This window comes from Oncorhynchus mykiss, chromosome 30 (assembly GCF_013265735.2).
Source record: "Oncorhynchus mykiss isolate Arlee chromosome 30, USDA_OmykA_1.1, whole genome shotgun sequence".
Lineage (NCBI taxonomy): Eukaryota > Metazoa > Chordata > Actinopteri > Salmoniformes > Salmonidae > Oncorhynchus > Oncorhynchus mykiss.
The window spans coordinates 846,262-870,137 of NC_050570.1; the positions used below are offsets into that span (position 1 = coordinate 846,262).

Sequence of the window (23,876 nt, forward strand, 5' to 3'; positions counted from 1 at the left end):
TTAGGGACCTCAACTGTGTCATCCACAGTTAGTGTTTAATAAAACAAACATTAAAACAAATCATTAAATCTCAGTATAAAACCCAACCACACAAAAAGTATAAAACACCTCAAATAAAAATCGGTATAAAGTCAAAACAATTATAATAATTGGCCCTTTTAATTCAGAACCAAAACTATTTTTGCTCCTATCAATAAGACTGAAGTCCAAAACAGGTCAACAGTGACCCTCCCATTCACCTTAAGGCATTTCAACACTGCCTCCTAGTGGTGAAATTATGGACTGTGTCCCAAATATTCCCTACATTACTATTTACCAGAGCTCAATGGGCCCTTGTCAAATGTAGTGCACTATATAGGGAATAGGGTGCTATTTGAGAAGAAGATGTCTGTGGTTAAGTCTATGGTCATCAGGAGAACTGAAGAACCTTCAGCAGTCCATATTGGGTTCTGGTCTAAAGCAGTGCACTATATAAGGAATAAGGTACCATTTGGGACACAACCATGGCCTCTCATCATGACAACTGCAGGACCTTCTTCAGCAGTAGGTTTGTCTCCCAAATGGCACTCTATTCCTAAATAGCTCCCTATTCCCCATGTAGTGCACTCTTTTTAACCAGGGCCCATAGAGACACAGCCTCATCAGGGGAACTGTAGTGATGTCCTCAGGAGAACATTAGGACCTTCTGCATAAGTCTCCGTCTGAGTGGTAGCTGCGTCCTCTTGTCCGGTTTACTATCAGGTATCATCCCTGCGCTCCTCTCAGCGGTCAGCCTAATGTCCGGCCGTCTTTCCCGGATCATCTCCAGCCCTGCCTGGGTAACATTACGGCAGAAGTCCACTGTGACCTGGTGGAGGCCGGCCCCGTGGAGCACCAGGGCCTGCAGGGTCAGGTCTGTGACCCGGACACAGTTCTCCAGATGGAGGGAGCGGAGGCGGCTGCAGCTCTGCAGAACACAGATCACTTCCTGGTCTGAGATATGCCCGCAGCCAGACAGGGTCAGGGACAGCAGGTTAGGACACCTGGAGAAAGGAAGAATCATGTATATTTGACATTGTAGTAATTTAGCAGGCGTTCTTAAAGAGAGACTTAGTTAATGAATTCATCTTAAGATAGCTAGGTGAAACAACCACATAATCACAGTACGTAGTAATGTTTTCCTCAATAAAGACGGTATCAGAAAAGTTAGTGCTAGTAGGTAAATAGTGTGGTAAATAAAGCATACATAACATGATCTACAGTAACAGTCAAAGACCTGGAGGGAGGAAGAGACCAGGTTAAGGCTGGTACTAAACTAACCAGACCTGGAGGGAGGAAGAGACCAGGTTAACTAACCAGACCTGGAGGGAGGAAGAGACCAGGTTAAGGCTGGTACTAAACTAACCAGACCTGGAGGGAGGAAGAGACCAGGTTAAGGCTGGTACTAAACTAACCAGACCTGGAGGGAGGAAGAGACCAGGTTAAGGCTGGTACTACACTAACAAGACCTGGAGGGAGGAAGAGACCAGGTTAAGGCTGGTACTAAACCAACCAGACCTGGAGGGAGGAAGAGACCAGGTTAAGGCTGGTACTAAACTAACCAGACCTGGAGGGACGAAGAGACCAGGTTAAGGCTGGTACAAATCTAACAAGACCTGGAGGGAGGAAGGACAAGAGACCAGTTTAAGGCTGGTACTAAACTAACAAGGCCTGGAGGGAGGAAGAGCCCAGGTTAAGGCTGGTACTAAACCAACCAGACCTGGAGGGAGGAAGAGACCAGGTTAAGGCTGGTACTACACTAACAAGACCTGGAGGGAGGAAGATACCAGGTTAAGGCTGGTACTACACTAACAAGACCTGGAGGGAGGAAGAGACCAGGTTAAGGCTGGTACTACACTAACAAGACCTAGGGGGGGGGGGGGGGAAGAGACCAGGTTAAGGCTGGTACTACACTAACAAGACCTGGAGGGAGGAAGAGACCAGGTTAACTAACCAGACATGGAGGAAGGAAGAGACCAGGTTAAGGCTTGTACTAAACTAAAAAGACCTGGAGGGAGGAAGAGACCAGGTTAAGGCTGGTACTAAACCAACAAGACCTGGAGGGAGGAAGGACAAGAGACCAGGTTAAGGCTGGTACTAAACTAACCAGACCTGGAGGGAGGAAGAGACCAGGTTAAGGCTGGTACTAAACCAACCAGACCTGGAGGGAGGAAGAGACCAGGTTAAGGCTGGTACTAAACTAACCAGACCTGGAGGGAGGAAGAGAACAGGTTAAGGCTGGTACTAAACCAACCAGACCTGGAGGGAGGAAGAGACCAGGTTAAGGCTGGTACTACACTAACAAGACCTGGAGGGAGGAAGAGACCAGGTTAAGGCTGGTACTACACTAACAAGACCTGGAGGGAGGAAGAGACCAGGTTAACTAACCAGACATGGAGGAAGGAAGAGACCAGGTTAAGGCTGGTACTAAACCAACCAGACCTGGAGGGAGGAAGAGACCAGGTTAAGGCTGGTACTAAACCAACCAGACCTGGAGGGAGGAAGAGACCAGGTTAAGGCTGGTACTACACTAACAAGACCTGGAGGGAGGAAGAGACCAAGTTAACTAACCAAACATGGAAGAAGGAAGAGACCAGGTTAAGGCTGGTACTAAACTAACAAGACCTGGAGGGAGGAAGAGACCAGGTTAAGGCTGGTACTAAACTAACAAGACCTGGAGGGAGGAAGAGACCAGGTTAAGGCTGGTACTAAACCAACCAGACCTGGAGGGAGGAAGAGACCAGGTTAAGGCTGGTACTAAACTAACAAGACCTGGAGGGAGGAAGAGACCAGGTTAAGGCTGGTACTACACTAACAAGACCTGGAGGGAGGAAGAGACCAGGTTAAGGCTGGTACTACACTAACCAGACCTGGAGGGAGGAAGAGACCAGGTTAACTAACCAGACCTGGAGGGAGGAAGAGACCAGGTTAAGGCTGGTACTAAACTAACAAGACCTGGAGGGAGAAAGAGACCAGGTTAAGGCTGGTACTAAACTAACAAGACCTGGAGGGAGGAAGAGACCAGGTTAAGGCTGGTACTACACTAACCAGACCTGGAGGGAGGAAGAGACCAGGTTAACTAACCAGACCTGGAGGGAGGAAGAGACCAGGTTAAGGCTGGTACTAAACTAACAAGACCTGGAGGGAGAAAGAGACCAGGTTAAGGCTGGTACTAAACTAACAAGACCTGGAGGGAGGAAGAGACCAGGTTAAGGCTGGTACTAAACTAACAAGACCTGGAGGGAGGAAGACACAAGGTTAAGGCTGGTACTAAACTAACAAGACCTGGAGGGAGGAAGGACAAGATACCAGGTTAAGGCTGGTACTAAACTAACCAGACCTGGAGGGAGGAAGAGACCAGGTTAAGGCTAATACTAAACTAACCAGACCTGGAGGGAGGAAGGACAAGATACCAGGTTAAGGCTGGTACTAAGATAAAATAATATGTTAAGATGGTCATACTACTATAGCCAATAGAAACGCATTGAATAACACATTCATATTAATGGCAAAAAAGTGTCTCTCCTGTGTCTAAAACATATAATAAAGCTGAGGAAATATCCATATTTTTTTGCACATTTTTTAACCCTTTTTTTGATGACACAAAACTACTTCCTACATTTGTACGGGTCACCTTCAGAGTCCTGTGACACTACTTCCTACATTTGTACGGGTCACCTTCAGAGTCCCGTGACACTACTTCCTACATTTGTAGACACTACTTCCTACATTTGTACGGGTCACCTTCAGAGTCCCGTGACACTACTTCCTACATTTGTACGGGTCACCTTCAAAGTCCCGTGACACTACTTCCTACATTTGTACGGGTCACCTTCAGAGTCCCGTGACACTACTTCCTACATTTGTACGGGTCACCTTCAGAGTCCCGTGACACTTGTGGGGGTCGTAGAGGAACATGGAGAACACCATCGTGTTTGTGAGAGCCTCCCCATTCCACAGTGGGGTCATATCAGTTTGTTTCAGACAGAGGTTGCAGCATTAGAATTATCGACTTCAGAGGAGGAGTCCCATTGGGGTTGTGGGGGTCGTAGAGCAAAACAGCCAAACCATTCGGACGCTACAGACATTTTTTTGTGAAAAGACAAACACCACTGTAGCACAGAAGGCACAGAAGGCCTATATAGGCGGATGCCTATACAAGGGTGTGTCAATAGACTCTTAAGGCTGTTAAGCGATGCTGGGTCCTTGAAAAGCACTATGTAAATACATTGTATTAATATTACACTGAACAACCTATACATACAGAGTGCCTTCAGAAAGTATTCAGACCCCTTGACTTTCACATTTTGTTACGTTACAGCCTTATTCTAAAAGGGATTAAATCAATGTTTTTCCTCATCAATCTAAACCCCCCATAATGACATCACAACCTCCCATAATTGTATTTTATTTTATTTTATTTCACCTTTATTTAACCAGGTAGGCAAGTTGAGAACAAGTTCTCATTTACAATTGTGACCTGGCCAAGATAAAGCAAAGCAGTTCGACACATACAACGACACAGAGTTACACATGGAGTAAAACAAACATACAGTCAATAATACAGTATAAACAAGTCTATATACAATGTGAGCAAATGAGGTGAGATAAGGGAGGTAAAGGCAAAAAGGCCATGGTGGCAAAGTAGATACAATATAGCAAGTAAAACACTGGAATGGTAGATTTGCAATGGGAGAAAGTGCAAAGTAGAAATAAAAATTATGGGGTGCAAAGGAGCAAAATAAATAAATAAATAAAATACAGTAGGGAAGTTGTTTGGGCTAAATTATAGGTGGGCTATGTACAGGTGCAGTAATCTGTGAGCTGCTCTGACAGCTGGTGCTTAAAGCTAGTGAGGGAGATAAGTGTTTCCAGTTTCAGAGATTTTTGTAGTTCGTTCCAGTCATTGGCAGCAGAGAACTGGAAGGAGAGGCGGCCAAAGAAAGAATTGGTTTTGGGGGTGACTAGAGAGATATACCTGCTGGAGCGTGTGCTACAGGTGGGAGATGCAATGGTGACCAGCGAGCTGAGATAAGGGGGGACTTTACCTAGCAGGGTCTTGTAGATGACATGGAGCCAGTGGGTTTGGCGACGAGTATGAAGCGAGTGCCAGCCAACGAGAGCGTACAGGTCGCAATGGTGGGTAGTATATGGGGCTTTGGTGACAAAACAGATTGCACTGTGATAGACTGCATCCAATTTGTTGAGTAGGGTATTGGAGGCTATTTTGTAAATGACATCGCCAAAGTCGAGGATTGGTAGGATGGTCAGTTTTACAAGGGTATGTTTGGCAGCATGAGTGAAGGATGCTTTGTTGCGAAATAGGAAGCCAATTCTAGATTTAACTTTGGATTGGAGATGTTTGATATGGGTCTGGAAGGAGAGTTTACAGTCTAACCAGACACCTAAGTATTTGTAGTTGTCCACGTATTCTAAGTCGGAGCCGTCCAGAGTAGTAATGTTGGACAGGCGGGTAGGTACAGGTAGCGATCGGTTGAAGAGCATGCATTTAGTTTTACTTGTATTTAAGAGCAATTGGAGGCCACGGAAGGAGAGTTGTATGGCATTGAAGCTTGCCTGGAGGGTTGTTAACACAGTATCCAAAGAAGGGCCAGAAGTATGCAGAATGGTGTCGTCTGCATAGAGGTGGATCAGAGACTCACCAGCAGCAAGAGCGACCTCATTGATGTATACAGAGAAGAGAGTCGGTCCAAGAATTGAACCCTGTGGCACCCCCATAGAGACTGCCAGACATCACAATCGCCCATAATGACATCACAATACCTTATAATGACAAAGTGCATTTTTTTTTACAAAATGTACTAGAAATATAAAACAGAAATACCTTATTCACTATGACAGAGCTCCAGAGTTCCTCTGTGGAGAAGGGAGAGCCTTCCAGAAGGACATACATCTCTGCAGCACTCCACCAAATGAGGTAGAGTGGCCAGACGGAAGCTACTCCTCACTAAAAGGACACGACAGACCGCTTTAGGTGCCAAAAGGCACCTAAATATTCTCTGATCTAATGAAACCAAGAATAAACTCATTGGCCTGAATGCCAAGTGTCACATCTAAAGGAAACCTGGCACCATCCCTACAGTGAAGGATGGTGGTGGCAGCATCATGCTGTGGAGATGTTTTTCAGCGGCCGGGACTGGGAGACTAGTCAGGATCAAGAGAAAGCTGAACGGAGCAAAGTACAGTGAGATCCCTGATGAAAATAGCTGTGCAGCGACGCTCCCCATCCAACCTGACAGAGCTTGAGAGGATCTGCAGAGAAGAATGGGAGAAACTCCCCAAATACAGGTGTGCCAAGCTTGTAGTGTCATGCCAAAGAAAACTCTAGGCTGTCATCACTGCCAAAAGCGCTTTAACAAAGTACTGAGTAAAGGGTCTGAATACTTATGTAAATGTGATATTTCAGTTGATTTATTCTAAAAACCTGTTTTTGCTTTGTCATTATGGGGTATTGTGTATAGAATGATGAGGGGGAAAAACTATTTCCCTCTCCCCCTCCTTCCCCTCCTCCCCATTCCCTCTCCCCCTCCTCCCCTTGTCTTCTTCCCTCCTCCCCATTCCCTCTCCCCCTCCTCCCCTTGTCTTCTCCCCTCCTCCCCTTGCCCTTTCCCCCTCCTCCCCTTGCCCTCTCCCCCTCCTCCCATTGCCCTCTCCCCATTTTCCTCCCCTTGCCCTCTCCCCTCCTCCCCTTGCCCTCTCCCCTCCTCCCCTTGCCCTCTCCCCCTCCTCCCCTTGCCCTCTCCCCCTCCTCCCCTTGCCCTCTCCCCTTCCTACCCATGCCCTCTCCCCCTCCTCCCCTTGCCCTCTCCCCTCCTCCCCATGCCCTCTCCCCCTCCTCCCCTTGCCCTCTCCCCTCCTCCCCATTCCCTCTTCCCCTCCTCCCCTTGCCCTCTCCCCTCCTCCCCATGCCCTCTCCCCCTCCTCCCCTTGCCCTCTCCCCTCCTCCCCATTCCCTCTTCCCCTCCTCCCCTTGCCCTCTCCCCTTCCTCCCCATGCCCTCTCCCCCTCCTCCCCATGCCCTCTCCCCTCCTCCCCATTCCCTCTCCCCCTCTTCCCCATTCCCTCTCCCCCTCCTCCCCATTCCCTCTCCCCCTCCTCCCCATTCCCTCTCCCCCTCCTCCCCATTCCCTCTCCCCCTCCTCCCCATTCCCTCTCCCCCTCCTCCCCATTCCCTCCTCCCCTTGCCCTCTCCCCCTCCTCCCCATTCCCTCTCCCCCTCCTCCCCATTCCCTCTCCCCTCCTCCCCTTGCCCTCTCCCCCTCCTCCCCATTCCCTCTCCCCTCCTCCCCTTGCCCTCTCCCCCTCTTCCCCTTTCCCTCTCCCCCTCCTCCCCATGCCCTCTCCCCCTACTCCCCTTGCGCTCTCCCCTCCTCCCCATTCCCTCTTCCCCTCCTCCCCTTGCCCTCTCCCCTCCTCCCCATGCCCTCTCCCCCTCCTCCCCTTGCCCTCTCCCCTCCTCCCCATTCCCTCTTCCCCTCCTCCCCTTGCCCTCTCCCCCTCCTCCCCATTCCCTCTCCCCCTCCTCCCCATTCCCTCTCCCCCTCCTCCCCATTCCCTCTCCCCCTCCTCCCCATTCCCTCCTCCCCTTGCCCTCTCCCCCTCCTCCCCATTCCCTCTCCCCCTCCTCCCCATTCCCTCTCCCCTCCTCCCCTTGCCCTCTCCCCCTCCTCCCCATGCCCTCTCCCCTCCTCCCCATTCCCTCTCCCCCTCTTCCCCATTCCCTCTCCCCCTCCTCCCCATTCCCTCTCCCCTCCTCCCCATTCCCTCTCCCCCTCCTCCCCATTCCCTCTCCCCCTCCTCCCCATTCCCTCTCCCCTCCTCCCCTTGCCCTCTCCCCCTCCTCCCCATTCCCTCTCCCCTCCTCCCCTTGCCCTCTCCCCCTCCTCCCCATTCCCTCTCCCCTCTTCCCCTTGCCCTCTCCCCCTTGCCCTCTCCCCCTCCTCCCCTTGCCCTCTCCCCTCCTCCTCTTGCCCTCTCCCCCTCCTCCCCTTGCCCTCTCCCCCTCGACCTCTCCCCTTTCCCCTTCACAGAGAACATGTTGGAAACTCTGCACTACAGTCCATATCCACAGAGTCCAGTAAAGTGACTAACTTAATGTGTTCAAAAGGGAATTGGTCCAACATAGCCTGCACTGCACTGTTGTTTTCTGGGAATGAAACGTGAGGCGTTACATGTGAATGACAGTTTATATAACATTGAGAGAGACAGGCTTACATTCAGTTAGGGACCTCAACTGTGTCATCCACAGTTAGTGTTTAATAAAACAAACATTAAAACAAATCATTAAATCTCAGTATAAAACCCAACCACACAAAAAGTATAAAACACCTCAAATAAAAATCGGTATAAAGTCAAAACAATTATAATAATTGGCCCTTTTAATTCAGAACCGAAACTATTTTTGCTCATATCAATAAGACTGAAGTCCAAAACAGGTCAACAGTGACCCTCCCATTCACCTTTAGGCATTTCAACACTGCCTCCTAGTGGTGAAACTATGGACTGTGTCCCAAATATTCCCTACATTACTATTTACCAGAGCTCAATGGGCCCTTGTTAAATGTAGTGCACTATATAGGGAATAGGGTGCTATTTGAGAAGAAGATGTCTGTGGTTAAGTCTATGGTCCTCAGGAGAACTGAATAACCTTCAGCAGTCCATAATGGGTTCTGGTCATTAGGATAACTGAAGAACCTTCAGCAGTCCATATTGGGTTCTGGTCATTAGGATAACTGAAGAACCTTCAGCAGTCCATATTGGGTTCTGGTCATCAGGAGAACTGAAGAACCTCCAGCAGTCCATATTGGGTTCTGGTCCTCAGGAGAACTGAAGAACCTTCAGCAGTCCATATTGGGTTCTGGTCTAAAGCAGTGCACTATATAAGGAATAAGGTACCATTTGGGACACAACCATGGCCTCTCATCATGACAACTGCAGGACCTTCTTCAGCAGTAGGTTTGTCTCCCAAATGGCACTCTATTCCAAAATAGCTCCCTATTCCCCATGTAGTGCACTCCTTTTAACCAGGGCCCATAGAGACACAGCTGTAGCCTCATCAGGAGAACTGTAGTGATGTCATCAGGAGAACATTAGGAGAACTTCTGCATAAGTCTCCGTCCGAGTGGTAGCTGCTTCCTCTTGTCAGGTTTACTATCAGGTATCATCCCTGCGCTCCTCTCAGCGGTCAGCCTAATGTCCGGCCGTCTTTCCCGGATCATCTGCAGCCCTGCCCGAGTAATGTTACGGCAAAAGTCCACTGTGACCTGGTGGAGGCCGGCCCCGTGGAGCACCAGGGCCTGCAGGGTCAGGTCTGTGACCCGGACACAGTTCTCCAGATGGAGGGAGCGGAGGCGGCTGCAGCTCTGCAGAACACAGATCACTTCCTGGTCTGAGATATGCCCGCAGCCAGACAGGGTCAGGGACAGCAGGTTAGGACACCTGGAGAAAGGAAGAATCATGTATATTTGACGTTGTAGTAATTTAGCAGGCGTTCTTAAAGAGAGACTTAGTTAATGAATTCATCTTAAGATAGCTAGGTGAAACAACCACATCTACAGTAACAGTCAAAGACCTGGAGGGAGGAAGAGACCAGGTTAAGGCTGGTACTAAACTAACCAGACCTGGAGGGAGGAAGAGACCAGGTTAACTAACCAGACCTGGAGGGAGGAAGAGACCAGGTTAAGGCTGGTACTAAACTAACCAGACCTGGAGGGAGGAAGAGACCAGGTTAAGGCTGGTACTAAACTAACCAGACCTGGAGGGAGGAAGAGACCAGGTTAAGGCTGGTACTAAACTAACAAGACCTGGAGGGAGGAAGAGACCAGGTTAAGGCTGGTACTAAACCAACCAGACCTGGAGGGAGGAAGAGACCAGGTTAAGGCTGGTACAAATCTAACAAGACCTGGAGGGAGGAAGGACAAGAGACCAGTTTAAGGCTGGTACTAAACTAACCAGACCTGGAGGGAGGAAGAGACCAGGTTAAGGCTGGTACAAATCTAACAAGACCTGGAGGGAGGAAGGACAAGAGACCAGTTTAAGGCTGGTACTAAACTAACAAGACCTGGAGGGAGGAAGAGCCCAGGTTAAGGCTGGTACTAAACCAACCAGACCTGGAGGGAGGAAGGACAAGATACCAGGTTAAGGCTGGTACTAAACTAACCAGACCTGGAGGGAGGAAGAGACCAGGTTAACTAACCAGACCTGGAGGGAGGAAGAGACCAGGTTAAGGCTGGTACTAAACTAACCAGACCTGGAGGGAGGAAGAGACCAGGTTAAGGCTGGTACCAAACTAACCAGACCTGGAGGGAGGAAGAGACCAGGTTAAGGCTGGTACTACACTAACAAGACCTGGAGGGAAGAAGAGACCAGGTTAAGGCTGGTACTAAACCAACCAGACCTGGAGGGAGGAAGAGACCAGGTTAAGGCTGGTACTAAACTAACCAGACCTGGAGGGAGGAAGAGACCAGGTTAAGGCTGGTACAAATCTAACAAGACCTGGAGGGAGGAAGGACAAGAGACCAGTTTAAGGCTGGTACTAAACTAACAAGACCTGGAGGGAGGAAGAGCCCAGGTTAAGGCTGGTACTACACTAACAAGACCTGGAGGGAGGAAGAGACCAGGTTAAGGCTGGTACTACACTAACAAGACCTGGAGGGAGGAAGATACCAGGTTAAGGCTGGTACTACACTAACAAGACCTGGAGGGAGGAAGAGACCAGGTTAAGGCTGGTACTACACTAACAAGACCTAGAGGGAGGAAGAGACCAGGTTAAGGCTGGTACTACACTAACAAGACCTGGAGGGAGGAAGAGACCAGGTTAACTAACCAGACATGGAGGAAGGAAGAGACCAGGTTAAGGCTTTTACTAAACTAACCAGACCTGGAGGGAGGAAGAGACCAGGTTAAGGCTGGTACTAAACTAACCAGACCTGGAGGGAGGAAGAGACCAGGTTAAGGCTGGTACTAAACTAACCAGACCTGGAGGGAGGAAGAGACCAGGTTAAGGCTGGTACTAAACTAACCAGACCTGGAGGGAGGAAGAGACCAGGTTAAGGCTGGTACTAAACTAACAAGACCTGGAGGGAGGAAGAGACCAGGTTAAGGCTGGTACTAAACCAACCAGACCTGGAGGGAGGAAGAGACCAGGTTAAGGCTGGTACAAATCTAACAAGACCTGGAGGGAGGAAGGACAAGAGACCAGTTTAAGGCTGGTACTAAACTAACAAGACCTGGAGGGAGGAAGAGCCCAGGTTAAGGCTGGTACTAAACCAACCAGACCTGGAGGGAGGAAGAGACCAGGTTAAGGCTGGTACTACACTAACAAGACCTGGAGGGAGGAAGATACCAGGTTAAGGCTGGTACTACACTAACAAGACCTGGAGGGAGGAAGAGACCAGGTTAAGGCTGGTACAAATCTAACAAGACCTGGAGGGAGGAAGGACAAGAGACCAGTTTAAGGCTGGTACTAAACTAACCAGACCTGGAGGGAGGAAGAGACCAGGTTAAGGCTGGTACAAATCTAACAAGACCTGGAGGGAGGAAGGACAAGAGACCAGTTTAAGGCTGGTACTAAACTAACAAGACCTGGAGGGAGGAAGAGCCCAGGTTAAGGCTGGTACTAAACCAACCAGACCTGGAGGGAGGAAGGACAAGATACCAGGTTAAGGCTGGTACTAAACTAACCAGACCTGGAGGGAGGAAGAGACCAGGTTAACTAACCAGACCTGGAGGGAGGAAGAGACCAGGTTAAGGCTGGTACTAAACTAACCAGACCTGGAGGGAGGAAGAGACCAGGTTAAGGCTGGTACCAAACTAACCAGACCTGGAGGGAGGAAGAGACCAGGTTAAGGCTGGTACTACACTAACAAGACCTGGAGGGAAGAAGAGACCAGGTTAAGGCTGGTACTAAACCAACCAGACCTGGAGGGAGGAAGAGACCAGGTTAAGGCTGGTACTAAACTAACCAGACCTGGAGGGAGGAAAGAGACCAGGTTAAGGCTGGTACAAATCTAACAAGACCTGGAGGGAGGAAGGACAAGAGACCAGTTTAAGGCTGGTACTAAACTAACAAGACCTGGAGGGAGGAAGAGCCCAGGTTAAGGCTGGTACTACACTAACAAGACCTGGAGGGAGGAAGAGACCAGGTTAAGGCTGGTACTACACTAACAAGACCTGGAGGGAGGAAGATACCAGGTTAAGGCTGGTACTACACTAACAAGACCTGGAGGGAGGAAGAGACCAGGTTAAGGCTGGTACTACACTAACAAGACCTAGAGGGAGGAAGAGACCAGGTTAAGGCTGGTACTACACTAACAAGACCTGGAGGGAGGAAGAGACCAGGTTAACTAACCAGACATGGAGGAAGGAAGAGACCAGGTTAAGGCTTTTACTAAACTAACCAGACCTGGAGGGAGGAAGAGACCAGGTTAAGGCTGGTACTAAACTAACCAGACCTGGAGGGAGGAAGAGACCAGGTTAAGGCTGGTACTAAACTAACCAGACCTGGAGGGAGGAAGAGACCAGGTTAAGGCTGGTACTAAACTAACCAGACCTGGAGGGAGGAAGAGACCAGGTTAAGGCTGGTACTAAACTAACAAGACCTGGAGGGAGGAAGAGACCAGGTTAAGGCTGGTACTAAACCAACCAGACCTGGAGGGAGGAAGAGACCAGGTTAAGGCTGGTACAAATCTAACAAGACCTGGAGGGAGGAAGGACAAGAGACCAGTTTAAGGCTGGTACTAAACTAACAAGACCTGGAGGGAGGAAGAGCCCAGGTTAAGGCTGGTACTAAACCAACCAGACCTGGAGGGAGGAAGAGACCAGGTTAAGGCTGGTACTACACTAACAAGACCTGGAGGGAGGAAGATACCAGGTTAAGGCTGGTACTACACTAACAAGACCTGGAGGGAGGAAGAGACCAGGTTAACTAACCAGACATGGAGGAAGGAAGAGACCAGGTTAAGGCTTGTACTAAACCAACCAGACCTGGAGGGAGGAAGAGACCAGGTTAAGGCTGGTACTAAACTAACCAGACCTGGAGGGAGGAAGAGACCAGAGTAACTAACCAGACATGGAGGAAGGAAGAGACCAGGTTAAGGCTGGTACTAAACCAACCAGACCTGGAGGGAGGAAGAGACCAGGTTAAGGCTGGTACTAAACCAACCAGACCTGGAGGGAGGAAGAGACCAGGTTAAGGCTGGTACTACACTAACAAGACCTGGAGGGAGGAAGAGACCACGTTAAGGCTGGTACTAAACCAACCAGACCTGGAGGGAGGAAGAGACCAGGTTAAGGCTGGTACAAATCTAACAAGACCTGGAGGGAGGAAGGACAAGAGACCAGTTTAAGGCTGGTACTAAACTAACCAGACCTGGAGGGAGGAAGAGACCAGGTTAAGGCTGGTACAAATCTAACAAGACCTGGAGGGAGGAAGGACAAGAGACCAGTTTAAGGCTGGTACTAAACTAACAAGACCTGGAGGGAGGAAGAGCCCAGGTTAAGGCTGGTACTAAACCAACCAGACCTGGAGGGAGGAAGGACAAGATACCAGGTTAAGGCTGGTACTAAACTAACCAGACCTGGAGGGAGGAAGAGACCAGGTTAACTAACCAGACCTGGAGGGAGGAAGAGACCAGGTTAAGGCTGGTACTAAACTAACCAGACCTGGAGGGAGGAAGAGACCAGGTTAAGGCTGGTACCAAACTAACCAGACCTGGAGGGAGGAAGAGACCAGGTTAAGGCTGGTACTACACTAACAAGACCTGGAGGGAAGAAGAGACCAGGTTAAGGCTGGTACTAAACCAACCAGACCTGGAGGGAGGAAGAGACCAGGTTAAGGCTGGTACTAAACTAACAAGACCTGGAGGGAGGAAGGACAAGAGACCAGTTTAAGGCTGGTACTAAACTAACAAGACCTGGAGGGAGGAAGAGCCCAGGTTAAGGCTGGTACTACACTAACAAGACCTGGAGGGAGGAAGAGACCAGGTTAAGGCTGGTACTACACTAACAAGACCTGGAGGGAGGAAGATACCAGGTTAAGGCTGGTACTACACTAACAAGACCTGGAGGGAGGAAGAGACCAGGTTAAGGCTGGTACTACACTAACAAGACCTAGAGGGAGGAAGAGACCAGGTTAAGGCTGGTACTACACTAACAAGACCTGGAGGGAGGAAGAGACCAGGTTAACTAACCAGACATGGAGGAAGGAAGAGACCAGGTTAAGGCTTTTACTAAACTAACCAGACCTGGAGGGAGGAAGAGACCAGGTTAAGGCTGGTACTAAACTAACCAGACCTGGAGGGAGGAAGAGACCAGGTTAAGGCTGGTACTAAACTAACCAGACCTGGAGGGAGGAAGAGACCAGGTTAAGGCTGGTACTAAACTAACCAGACCTGGAGGGAGGAAGAGACCAGGTTAAGGCTGGTACTAAACTAACAAGACCTGGAGGGAGGAAGAGACCAGGTTAAGGCTGGTACTAAACCAACCAGACCTGGAGGGAGGAAGAGACCAGGTTAAGGCTGGTACAAATCTAACAAGACCTGGAGGGAGGAAGGACAAGAGACCAGTTTAAGGCTGGTACTAAACTAACAAGACCTGGAGGGAGGAAGAGCCCAGGTTAAGGCTGGTACTAAACCAACCAGACCTGGAGGGAGGAAGAGACCAGGTTAAGGCTGGTACTACACTAACAAGACCTGGAGGGAGGAAGATACCAGGTTAAGGCTGGTACTACACTAACAAGACCTGGAGGGAGGAAGAGACCAGGTTAACTAACCAGACATGGAGGAAGGAAGAGACCAGGTTAAGGCTTGTACTAAACCAACCAGACCTGGAGGGAGGAAGAGACCAGGTTAAGGCTGGTACTAAACTAACCAGACCTGGAGGGAGGAAGAGACCAGAGTAACTAACCAGACATGGAGGAAGGAAGAGACCAGGTTAAGGCTGGTACTAAACCAACCAGACCTGGAGGGAGGAAGAGACCAGGTTAAGGCTGGTACTAAACCAACCAGACCTGGAGGGAGGAAGAGACCAGGTTAAGGCTGGTACTACACTAACAAGACCTGGAGGGAGGAAGAGACCAGGTTAACTAACCAGACATGGAGGAAGGAAGAGACCAGGTTAAGGCTGGTACTAAACTAACAAGACCTGGAGGGAGGAAGAGACCAGGTTAAGGCTGGTACTAAACCAACCAGACCTGGAGTGAGGAATAGACCAGGTTAAGGCTGGTACTAAACTAACAAGACCTGGAGGGAGGAAGAGACCAGGTTAAGGCTGGTACTAAACCAACCAGACCTGGAGGGAGGAAGAGACCAGGTTAAGGCTGGTACTAAACTAACAAGACCTGGAGGGAGGAAGAGACCAGGTTAAGGCTGGTACTACACTAACCAGACCTGGAGGGAGGAAGAGACCAGGTTAACTAACCAGACCTGGAGGGAGGAAGAGACCAGGTTAAGGCTGGTACTAAACTAACAAGACCTGGAGGGAGAAAGAGACCAGGTTAAGGCTGGTACTAAACTAACAAGACCTGGAGGGAGAAAGAGAGCACTCCACCAAATCAGGTAGAGTGGCCAGACGGAAGCTACTCCTCACTAAAAGGACACGACAGACCGCTTGGAGTTTGCCAAAAGGCACCTAAATATTCTCTGATCTAATGAAACCAAGAATAAACTCATTGGCCTGAATGCCAAGTGTCACATCTAAAGGAAACCTGGCACCATCCCTACAGTGAAGGATGGTGGTGGCAGCATCATGCTGTGGAGATGTTTTTCAGCGGCCGGGACTGGGAGACTAGTCAGGATCAAGAGAAAGCTGAACGGAGCAAAGTACAGTGAGATCCCTGATGAAAATAGCTGTGCAGCGACGCTCCCCATCCAACCTGACAGAGCTTGAGAGGATCTGCAGAGAAGAATGGGAGAAACTCCCCAAATACAGGTGTGCCAAGCTTGTAGTGTCATGCCAAAGAAAACTCTAGGCTGTCATCACTGCCAAAAGCGCTTTAACAAAGTACTGAGTAAAGGGTCTGAATACTTATGTAAATGTGATATTTCAGTTGATTTATTCTAAAAACCTGTTTTTGCTTTGTCATTATGGGGTATTGTGTATAGAATGATGAGGGGGAAAAACTATTTCCCTCTCCCCCTCCTTCCCCTCCTCCCCATTCCCTCTCCCCCTCCTCCCCTTGTCTTCTCCCCTCCTCCCCTCCTCCCCTTGCCCTCTCCCCTCCTCCCCTCGCCCTCTCCCCTCCTCCCCTTGCCCTCTCCCCCTCCTCCCCTTGCCCTCTCCCCTCCTCCCCATGCCCTCTCCCCCTCCTCCCCTCCTCCCCTCCTCCCCTTGCCCTCTCCCCTCCTCCCCTCGCCCTCTCCCCTCCTCCCCATGCCCTCTCCCCCTCCTCCCCTTGCCCTCTCCCCCTCCTCCCCTTGCCCTCTCCCCCTCCTCCCCTTACCCTCTCCCCCTCCTCCCCTTGCCCTCTCCCCCTCCTCCCCTTTCCCTCTCCCCTCCTCCCCATGCCCTCTCCCCCTCCTCCACTTGCCCTCTCCCCTCCTCCCCATTCCCTCTCCCCCTCCTCCCCATTCCCTCTCCCCCTCCTCCCCATGCCCTCTCCCCCTCCTCCCCATTCCCTCTCCCCCTCCTCCCCATTCCCTCTCCCCCTCCTCCCCATTCCCTCTCCCCCTCCTCCCCATTCCCTCTCCCCTCCTCCCCTTGTCCCCTCCTCCCCTTGCCATCTCCCCCTCCTCCCCATTCCCTCTCCCCTCCTCCCCTTGCCCTCTCCCCTCCTCCCCTTGCCCTCTCCCCTCCTCCCCTTGCCCTCTCCCCCCCCTCCCCTTGCCCTCTCCCCCTCGACCTCTCCCCTTTCCCCTTCACAGAGAACATGTTGGAAACTTTGCACTACAGTCCATATCCACAGAGTCCAGTAAAGTGAGCAACTTAATGTGTTCAAAAGGGAATTGGTCCAATGTTGTTTTCTGGGAATGAAACGTGAGGCGTTACATGTGAATGACTCAATCAGTTTATATAACATTGAGAGAGACAGGCTTACATTCAGTTAGGGACCTCAACTGTGTCATCCACAGTTAGTGTTTAATAAAACAAACATTAAAACAAATCATTAAATCTCAGTATAAAACCCAACCACACAAAAAGTATAAAACACCTCAAATAAAAATCGGTATAAAGTCAAAACAATTATAATAATTGGCCCTTTTAATTCAGAACCAAAACTATTTTTGCTCCTATCAATAAGACTGAAGTCCAAAACAGGTCAACAGTGACCCTCCCATTCACCTTTAGGCATTTCAACACTGCCTCCTAGTGGTGAAACTATGGACTGTGTCCCAAATATTCCCTACATTACTATTTACCAGAGCTCAATGGGCCCTTGTCAAATGTAGTGCACTATATAGGGAATAGGGTGCCATTTGAGAAGCAACTGTCTGTGGTGAGAGGTTAGCATGTCTTAGGGGTATGATATAAAATGCTAACCTCCCCTGTTATTGTAATGGTGAGAGGTTACTATGTCTTGGGGGTACGATATAAAATGCTAACCTCCCCTGTTATTGTAATGGTGAGAGGTTAGCATGTCTTGGGGGTACGATATAAAATGCTAACCTCCCCTGTTATTGGTAATGGTGAGAGGTTAGCATGTCTTGGGGGTACGATATAAAATGCTAACCTCCCCTGTTATTGGTAATGGTGAGAGGTTACTATGTCTTGGAGGTATGATATATAATGCTAACCTCCCCTGTTATTGTAATGGTGAGAGGTTAGCATGTCTTGGGGGTACGATATAAAATGCTAACCTCCACTGTTATTGTAATGGTGAGAGGTTAGCATGTCTTGGAGGTATGATATATAATGCTAACCTCCCCTGTTATTGTAATGGTGAGAGGTTAGCATGTCTTGGGGGTACGATATAAAATGCTAACCACTCCCTGTTATTGGTAATGGTGAGAGGTTAGCATGTCTTAGGGGTTAGAATATTTGTGTTAGAATAAGGGGTTAGAATAAGGCTCTTCCTCATGCATCATTATTGACGATTCATTCAGGATTATCCATAATCACAGTAGCTTCCACATGAATGTATTAGTGTTCTATTCTACATTATATTCTGTGTACAAAAGGTGCTTTAGTTTCTAAACAGTTATATATATATGTTATATATAGTTATATATATACCCAATATGGATGACAGTCTGCACTTGAACCTCATATTCATTGAGTCTTTTCAAATCCAAAGTGATGGAGTACAGAGCCTAAACAAATTGTCACTGTCCCAATACTTCGGGAGATCACTGTGTTTTTTCTGTTATATTGTGTTTTTATCTGACGTTCTTCTCTAGGGGGTTGAAGAGGATTTCTCACATTCAACAGACGTGCTTCTCTAGGGGGTTGAAGAGGATTTATCTTACAGGCAACACTCCCCTCGGTCATCTCACAGCTGTGACCTCAACAGCCTTCAGGACACAGAAACAATACCACTTAAAACAATGAGCCCCGTAGAGCCCACAGACAGACTCTCAGTAACTGTAGCAAGACCAGCTCACCTGGGATGTCAGGAAGCTAGAGAGCAGCTGTTGCTCCTCCAACATACCTACAACCTGTTCCTGCTAGTCTGGTCTGGAGACAGGCTGACAAGTGTCCTGGGGGGAGCCCCTGCGTTTCTCTCAGAGAGTGTGTGTGAAAGAGACAGACAGTAACTGATGGCAGCAGCAGTAGGATGTACATAATGTTTCTGCCACCGTCTCTTATGACCAAAAAGAGCTTCTGGATATCAGGACAGCGATTACTCACCTTGTGCTGGACAAAGATTTTTAACAAAGGATTTACTTCAGACACCCGACAAGGCCCAAATCCCTGTGATTCGCATGAAGAAGAGACAGAGATATCGGGGTCGTAGGTCGGGGTGCCTTGTAAGGATCCGACTGCAAGTGGGTAATCTGCCTCTACCATCAGTCTTATTAGCCAACGAATCATTGGATAACAAAATGGAGGAGCTATGATCACGAATATTCTACCAACAGGACATTACAAACTGTAATATCTTATGTTTCACAGAGTCGTGGCTGAACGATGACATGGATAGCTGGCTGGGTTTACGCTGCCCCCGGAAAGAAAAGCTGCCTCCGGTAAGACAAGGGGTGGCGGTTTATGTATATTTGTAAACAGCTGGTGCACGAAATCTAATATTAACGAAGTAATGCGTACGGCCCAGTACATCACTGGGGCCAAGCTTCCTGCCATCCAGGACCTCTCTACCAGGCAGTGTCAGAGGAAGGCCCAAAAATGTGTCAAAGACTCCAGCCACCCTAGTAATAGACTGTTCTCTCTGTTACCACACGGCAAGCGGTACCAAGCACCAAGTCTAGGTACAAAAGGCTTCTTAACAGCTTCTACCCCCAAGCCACAAGACTCCTGAACATCTAATCAAATGGCTACCCGGGCTATTTGCATCGGAAATGGACAGCTCATGGTGCTGAAAGTCAGAAAATTCCATAATTTCAACTGTTTTCATTTTAATTCGACTTTACTATCAACAAGAGGGCTTTCTATAGTCAAGTGGAAGACAATTCTAACATTCTTCAAAAAGGAACAGGTTTCAATTGCAAATTTTACAAGATACATTTATCTGCAACAGAGCATGCTAAACTTAATTTTCTTCTTTTAGTTCAAACAAAAGAGGCAGTGTCATCCTTATAAACAAAAACGCCCCAGTCATATCTGACCACGCCCCAGTCATATCTGACCACACCCCAGTCATATCTGACCACGCCCCAGTCATATCTGACCACGCCCCAGTCATATCTGACCACACCCCAGTCATATCTGACCACGCCCCAGTCATATCTGACCACGCCCCAGTCATATCTGACCACGCCCCAGTCATATCTGACCACGCCCCAGTCATATCTGACCCACGCCCCAGTCATATCTGACCCACGCCCCAGTCATATCTGACCACGCCCCAGTCATATCTGACCCACGCCCCAGTCATATCTGACCACGCCCCAGTCATATCTGACCACGCTCCAGTCATATCTGACCCACGCCCCAGTCATATCTGACCACGCCCCAGTCATATCTGACCCACGCCCCAGTCATATCTGACCCACGCCCCAGTCATATCTGACCACGCCCCAGTCATATCTGACCACGCCCCAGTCATATCTGACCCACGCCCCAGTCATATCTGACCACACCCCAGTCATATCTGACCACGCCCCAGTCATATCTGACCCACGCCCCAGTCATATCTGACCACGCCCCAGTCATATCTGACCACGCCCCAGTCATATCTGACCCACGCCCCAGTCATATCTGACCACACCCCAGTCATATCTGACCACGCCCCAGTCATATCTGACCACGCCCCAGTCATATCTGACCCACGCCCCAGTCATATCTGACCACGCCCCAGTCATATCTGACCACGCCCCAGTCATATCTGACCACGCCCCAGTCATATCTGACCACGCCCCAGTCATATCTGACCACGCCCCAGTCATATCTGACCGACGCTCCAGTCATATCTGACCACGCCCCAGTCATATCTGACCACGCCCCAGTCATATCTGACCCACGCCCCAGTCATATCTGACCACACCCCAGTCATATCTGACCACGCCCCAGTCATATCTGACCACGCCCCAGTCATATCTGACCCACGCCACAATCATATCTGACCACGCCCCAGTCATATCTGACCACGCCCCAGTCATATCTGACCCACGCCCCAGTCATATCTGACCACGCCCCAGTCATATCTGACCACGCCCCAGTCATATCTGACCACGCCCCAGTCATATCTGACCACGCCCTAGTCATATCTGACCACGCCCCAGTCATATCTGACCCACGCCCCAGTCATATCTGACCACGCCCCAGTCATATCTGACCACGCCCCAGTCATATCTGACCACGCCCCAGTCATATCTGACCACGTCCGAGTGTAGATAGATCTGGATCTCGGCACAACAACCCCAAAAAATAAGATATTGGAGACTTAATGCATCCACCCTTAAAGTGGAACTGACAGCGTTTTAACTACTTTCCAGATAATATCAGTCCAAAATACCACATTTCCAGTTTATGCTACAAAACCAACTTTGGCTAATATGCTACCGTATCTATTTATGTAGCAAGTTAAAAACACAGAGCCTAATGTTAGCTTGCTAGCAGCTAGGAGGACGTCATGTCAGTGGAGGAGTGGGTGGCTGTCCTCATATCGTTTTTCATTGGCTACAGCAAGAGATGTACGTGCCATTTGGTTAGCTAGCAATAAAAGACGATCACTTTGCTAGCTAGATAGCTAGCTATGCTGAACGACTTATCCAGTTAGCATCTCTCGTATTTGCAAATTCACTCTGGCTAGCAATCTACTCCAATTTCAGAGCACTCTTCAGAGATAGTAAAGTCATCAGTTATTCTGCACTAACAAGCAAGACCCGGCGAAGAAGGAAAGAAATTCCACAAATTAGCTTAAGACACACCTGTTAATTGAAATGCAATCCAGGTGACTATCTCATGAAGCTGGTTGAGAGAATGCCAAGAGTGTGCAAAGCATTGTGTCCCACCACCCGCCAACCCCTCTTTTTACGCTTCTGCTACTCTGTGTTTGTGTATATGCACAGTCACTTTAACGATACCTACTACCTCAATAAGCCTGACTAACAGGTGTCTGTATATAGCCTTGCTACTCTTTTTTCAAATGTCTTTTTACTGTTGTTTTATTTCTTTACTTACACACACACACACACACACACACCTTTTTTGGGCACCACCATGCTTCACTGTACGGATGGTGCCAGGTTTCCTCCAGACGTGCCGGTTGGAATTCAGGCCAGAGTTTACTCTTGGTTTCATCAGACCAGACAATCTTGTTTCTCATGGTGTGAGAGTCTTTAGGTGCCTTTTGGCACACTCCAAGCAGGCTTTCATGTGCCTTTTACTGAGGAGTGGCTTCTGTCTGGCCAATCTGCCATAAAGGCCTGATTGGTGGAGTGCTGCAGAGATGAGAGAACCTTCAGAAGGACAACCATCTCCACTGAGGAACTCTGGAGCTCTGTCAGAGGGACCATCGGGTTCTTGGTCACCTCCCTGACTAAAGCCCTTCTCCGATTACTCAGTTTGGGAGGGCAGGCAGCTCTAGGAAGAGTCTTGGTGGTTCCAAACTTCTTCCATTTAAGAATGATGGAGGGCAGTGTGTTCTTGAGGACCTTCAATGCTGCAGACATTGTTTGGTACCCTTCCCCAGATCTGTGCCTCGACACAATCCTGTCTTGGAGCTCTACGGACAATTCCTTCCACCTCATGGCTTGGTTTTTGCTCTGACATGTACTGTCAACTGTGGGACCTTATATAGACAGGTGTGTGCCTTTCCAAATCATGTCCAATCAATTGAATTTACAACAGTTGGACTCAAATCAAGTTGTAGAAACATCAAGGATGATCCATGGAAACAGTATGCATCTGAGCTCAATTTCGAGTCTCCTAGCAAAGGGTCTGAATACAGTATGTTTTTTATTTTTTTATAAATTCATAAACATTTCTAATAACCTGTTTTAGCTTTGTCATTATGAGGTTGTGTGAGTAGATCGATGAGGATCTTTATTTAATCCATTTTAGAATAAGGCTGTTACGAAACAAAATGTGGAAAAAGTCCAGGGGTCTGTATACTTTCTGAATGCCCTGTATATAAACAGAAACACAGGTTAACACATATAAACAGAAACACAGGTTAACATATATAAACAGAAACACAGGTTAACACGTATAAACAGAAACACAGGTTAACACATATAAACAGAAACACAGGTTAACATATATAAACAGAAACACAGGTTAACATATATAAACAGAAACACAGGTTAACACATATAAACAGAAACACAGGTTAACATATATAAACAGAAACACAGGTTAACACATATAAACAGAAACACAGGTTAACACATATAAACAAAAACACAGGTTAACAGAAACACAGGTTAACATATATAAACAGATATTTACTTACATGGTACAGACACGTTCTAGGAAGCTGCTGACCAGACTCTCATGTTTACTACAGAGATCCTTCTGGAACTGATTCTTCATCCAGTCCTCTATGTTACAGACCTTGACCCTGGAGCTGTGCCAGGTGACAGCCAGATAGCGCAGCGACGATCCTAACACATAGTTCTCTCTCCTCAGCTCAGAGGGGGAGTGGAACAAGAGCAGTGACCACAGCCTGGGGTCCAAGTAGACCTCTCTGAGCCGATGGCAGGTCAGGGAGAAAGACCTACAACTGTCTTTATCCAGGTAGGAGAGGAGGTGGAGGAGACACTCCTGGTTCAACTGGGTGATGGTGAGGTCCGTAGTGGGCTGGATGAGCTTGGTGGTGCTGGCGTCCATGGTTGCACGGTGAGACAGACACAGAAAGACTGGCTGACCAGGCTCCGATGGACAGAGAGAGGCCTCGTCTGATCCTCGGGTCCCCAAAGCTTACCACTGACCAGCTGCCTCCAGGCTACAATGAGGCAGCAGCAAATCGACTGTATTGTCCTGCCTGGATATATGATGCCTTCTCAGCACAGGCTGAGAGCTTGGAGCAGGGTGGGGGGCTCGAGGGTAACACAGTTGCTGCTGGACATATATGGCTGTGGAATGGAGGTTATTTTGGGAGGTGGAGGCCAACTGTTTGGTGGAGCTGTCAGAGAGAGAAGTGTGTGAGCTAAGACACACACTCCCTCTGTGAGAGACAGACACACACACACAAACCCCTCTCTCCCATCTGTCAACCTGTTTCCTCCACAGGTTCTGGCTCTCTGGACAGGGACAGATGTTTACACTAGCGTAGAGGCCCAGAA

The 23,876-nt window shown here is 48.9% G+C and overlaps 1 protein-coding gene across 4 annotated transcripts; it reads right to left on the reverse strand.

The window, feature by feature from the left end:
- Window positions 1-23,611, reverse strand: fbxl22 (F-box and leucine-rich repeat protein 22). 4 transcript variants are annotated; one of them, XR_005040949.1, is made up of 3 exons: window positions 23,045-23,601; window positions 8,781-9,477; window positions 1-427 (listed from the first exon to the last, which is right to left on the reverse strand). XR_005040949.1 is itself a non-coding variant. In XM_036969202.1 (2 exons), exons 1-2 carry the CDS (start codon window positions 23,419-23,421, stop codon window positions 665-667), a joined length of 735 nt encoding a protein of 244 aa, XP_036825097.1. In that variant the 5' UTR covers window positions 23,422-23,611; the 3' UTR covers window positions 1-664. The 4 variants fall into 4 exon arrangements, 1 of the variants encoding a protein (XP_036825097.1); XR_005040948.1 differs by having other exon boundaries at window positions 8,734-9,477; XR_005040950.1 differs by lacking the exon at window positions 1-427 and having other exon boundaries at window positions 8,260-8,827; window positions 8,875-9,477.
- Between the last annotated feature and the right edge of the window lie 265 nt (window positions 23,612-23,876).

Bases quoted from the DNA above. Each gene is read 5' to 3' on its own strand.
- fbxl22 (XM_036969202.1), bottom strand. From the start codon at position 23,421: ATGGACGCCAGCACCACCAAGCTCATCCAGCCCACTACGGACCTCACC. The intron at 1,023-23,044 runs GTAAGTAAATAT...TCCTTTCTCCAG, and splicing joins CTAGAACGTGTCTGTACCAT to GTGTCCTAACCTGCTGTCCC.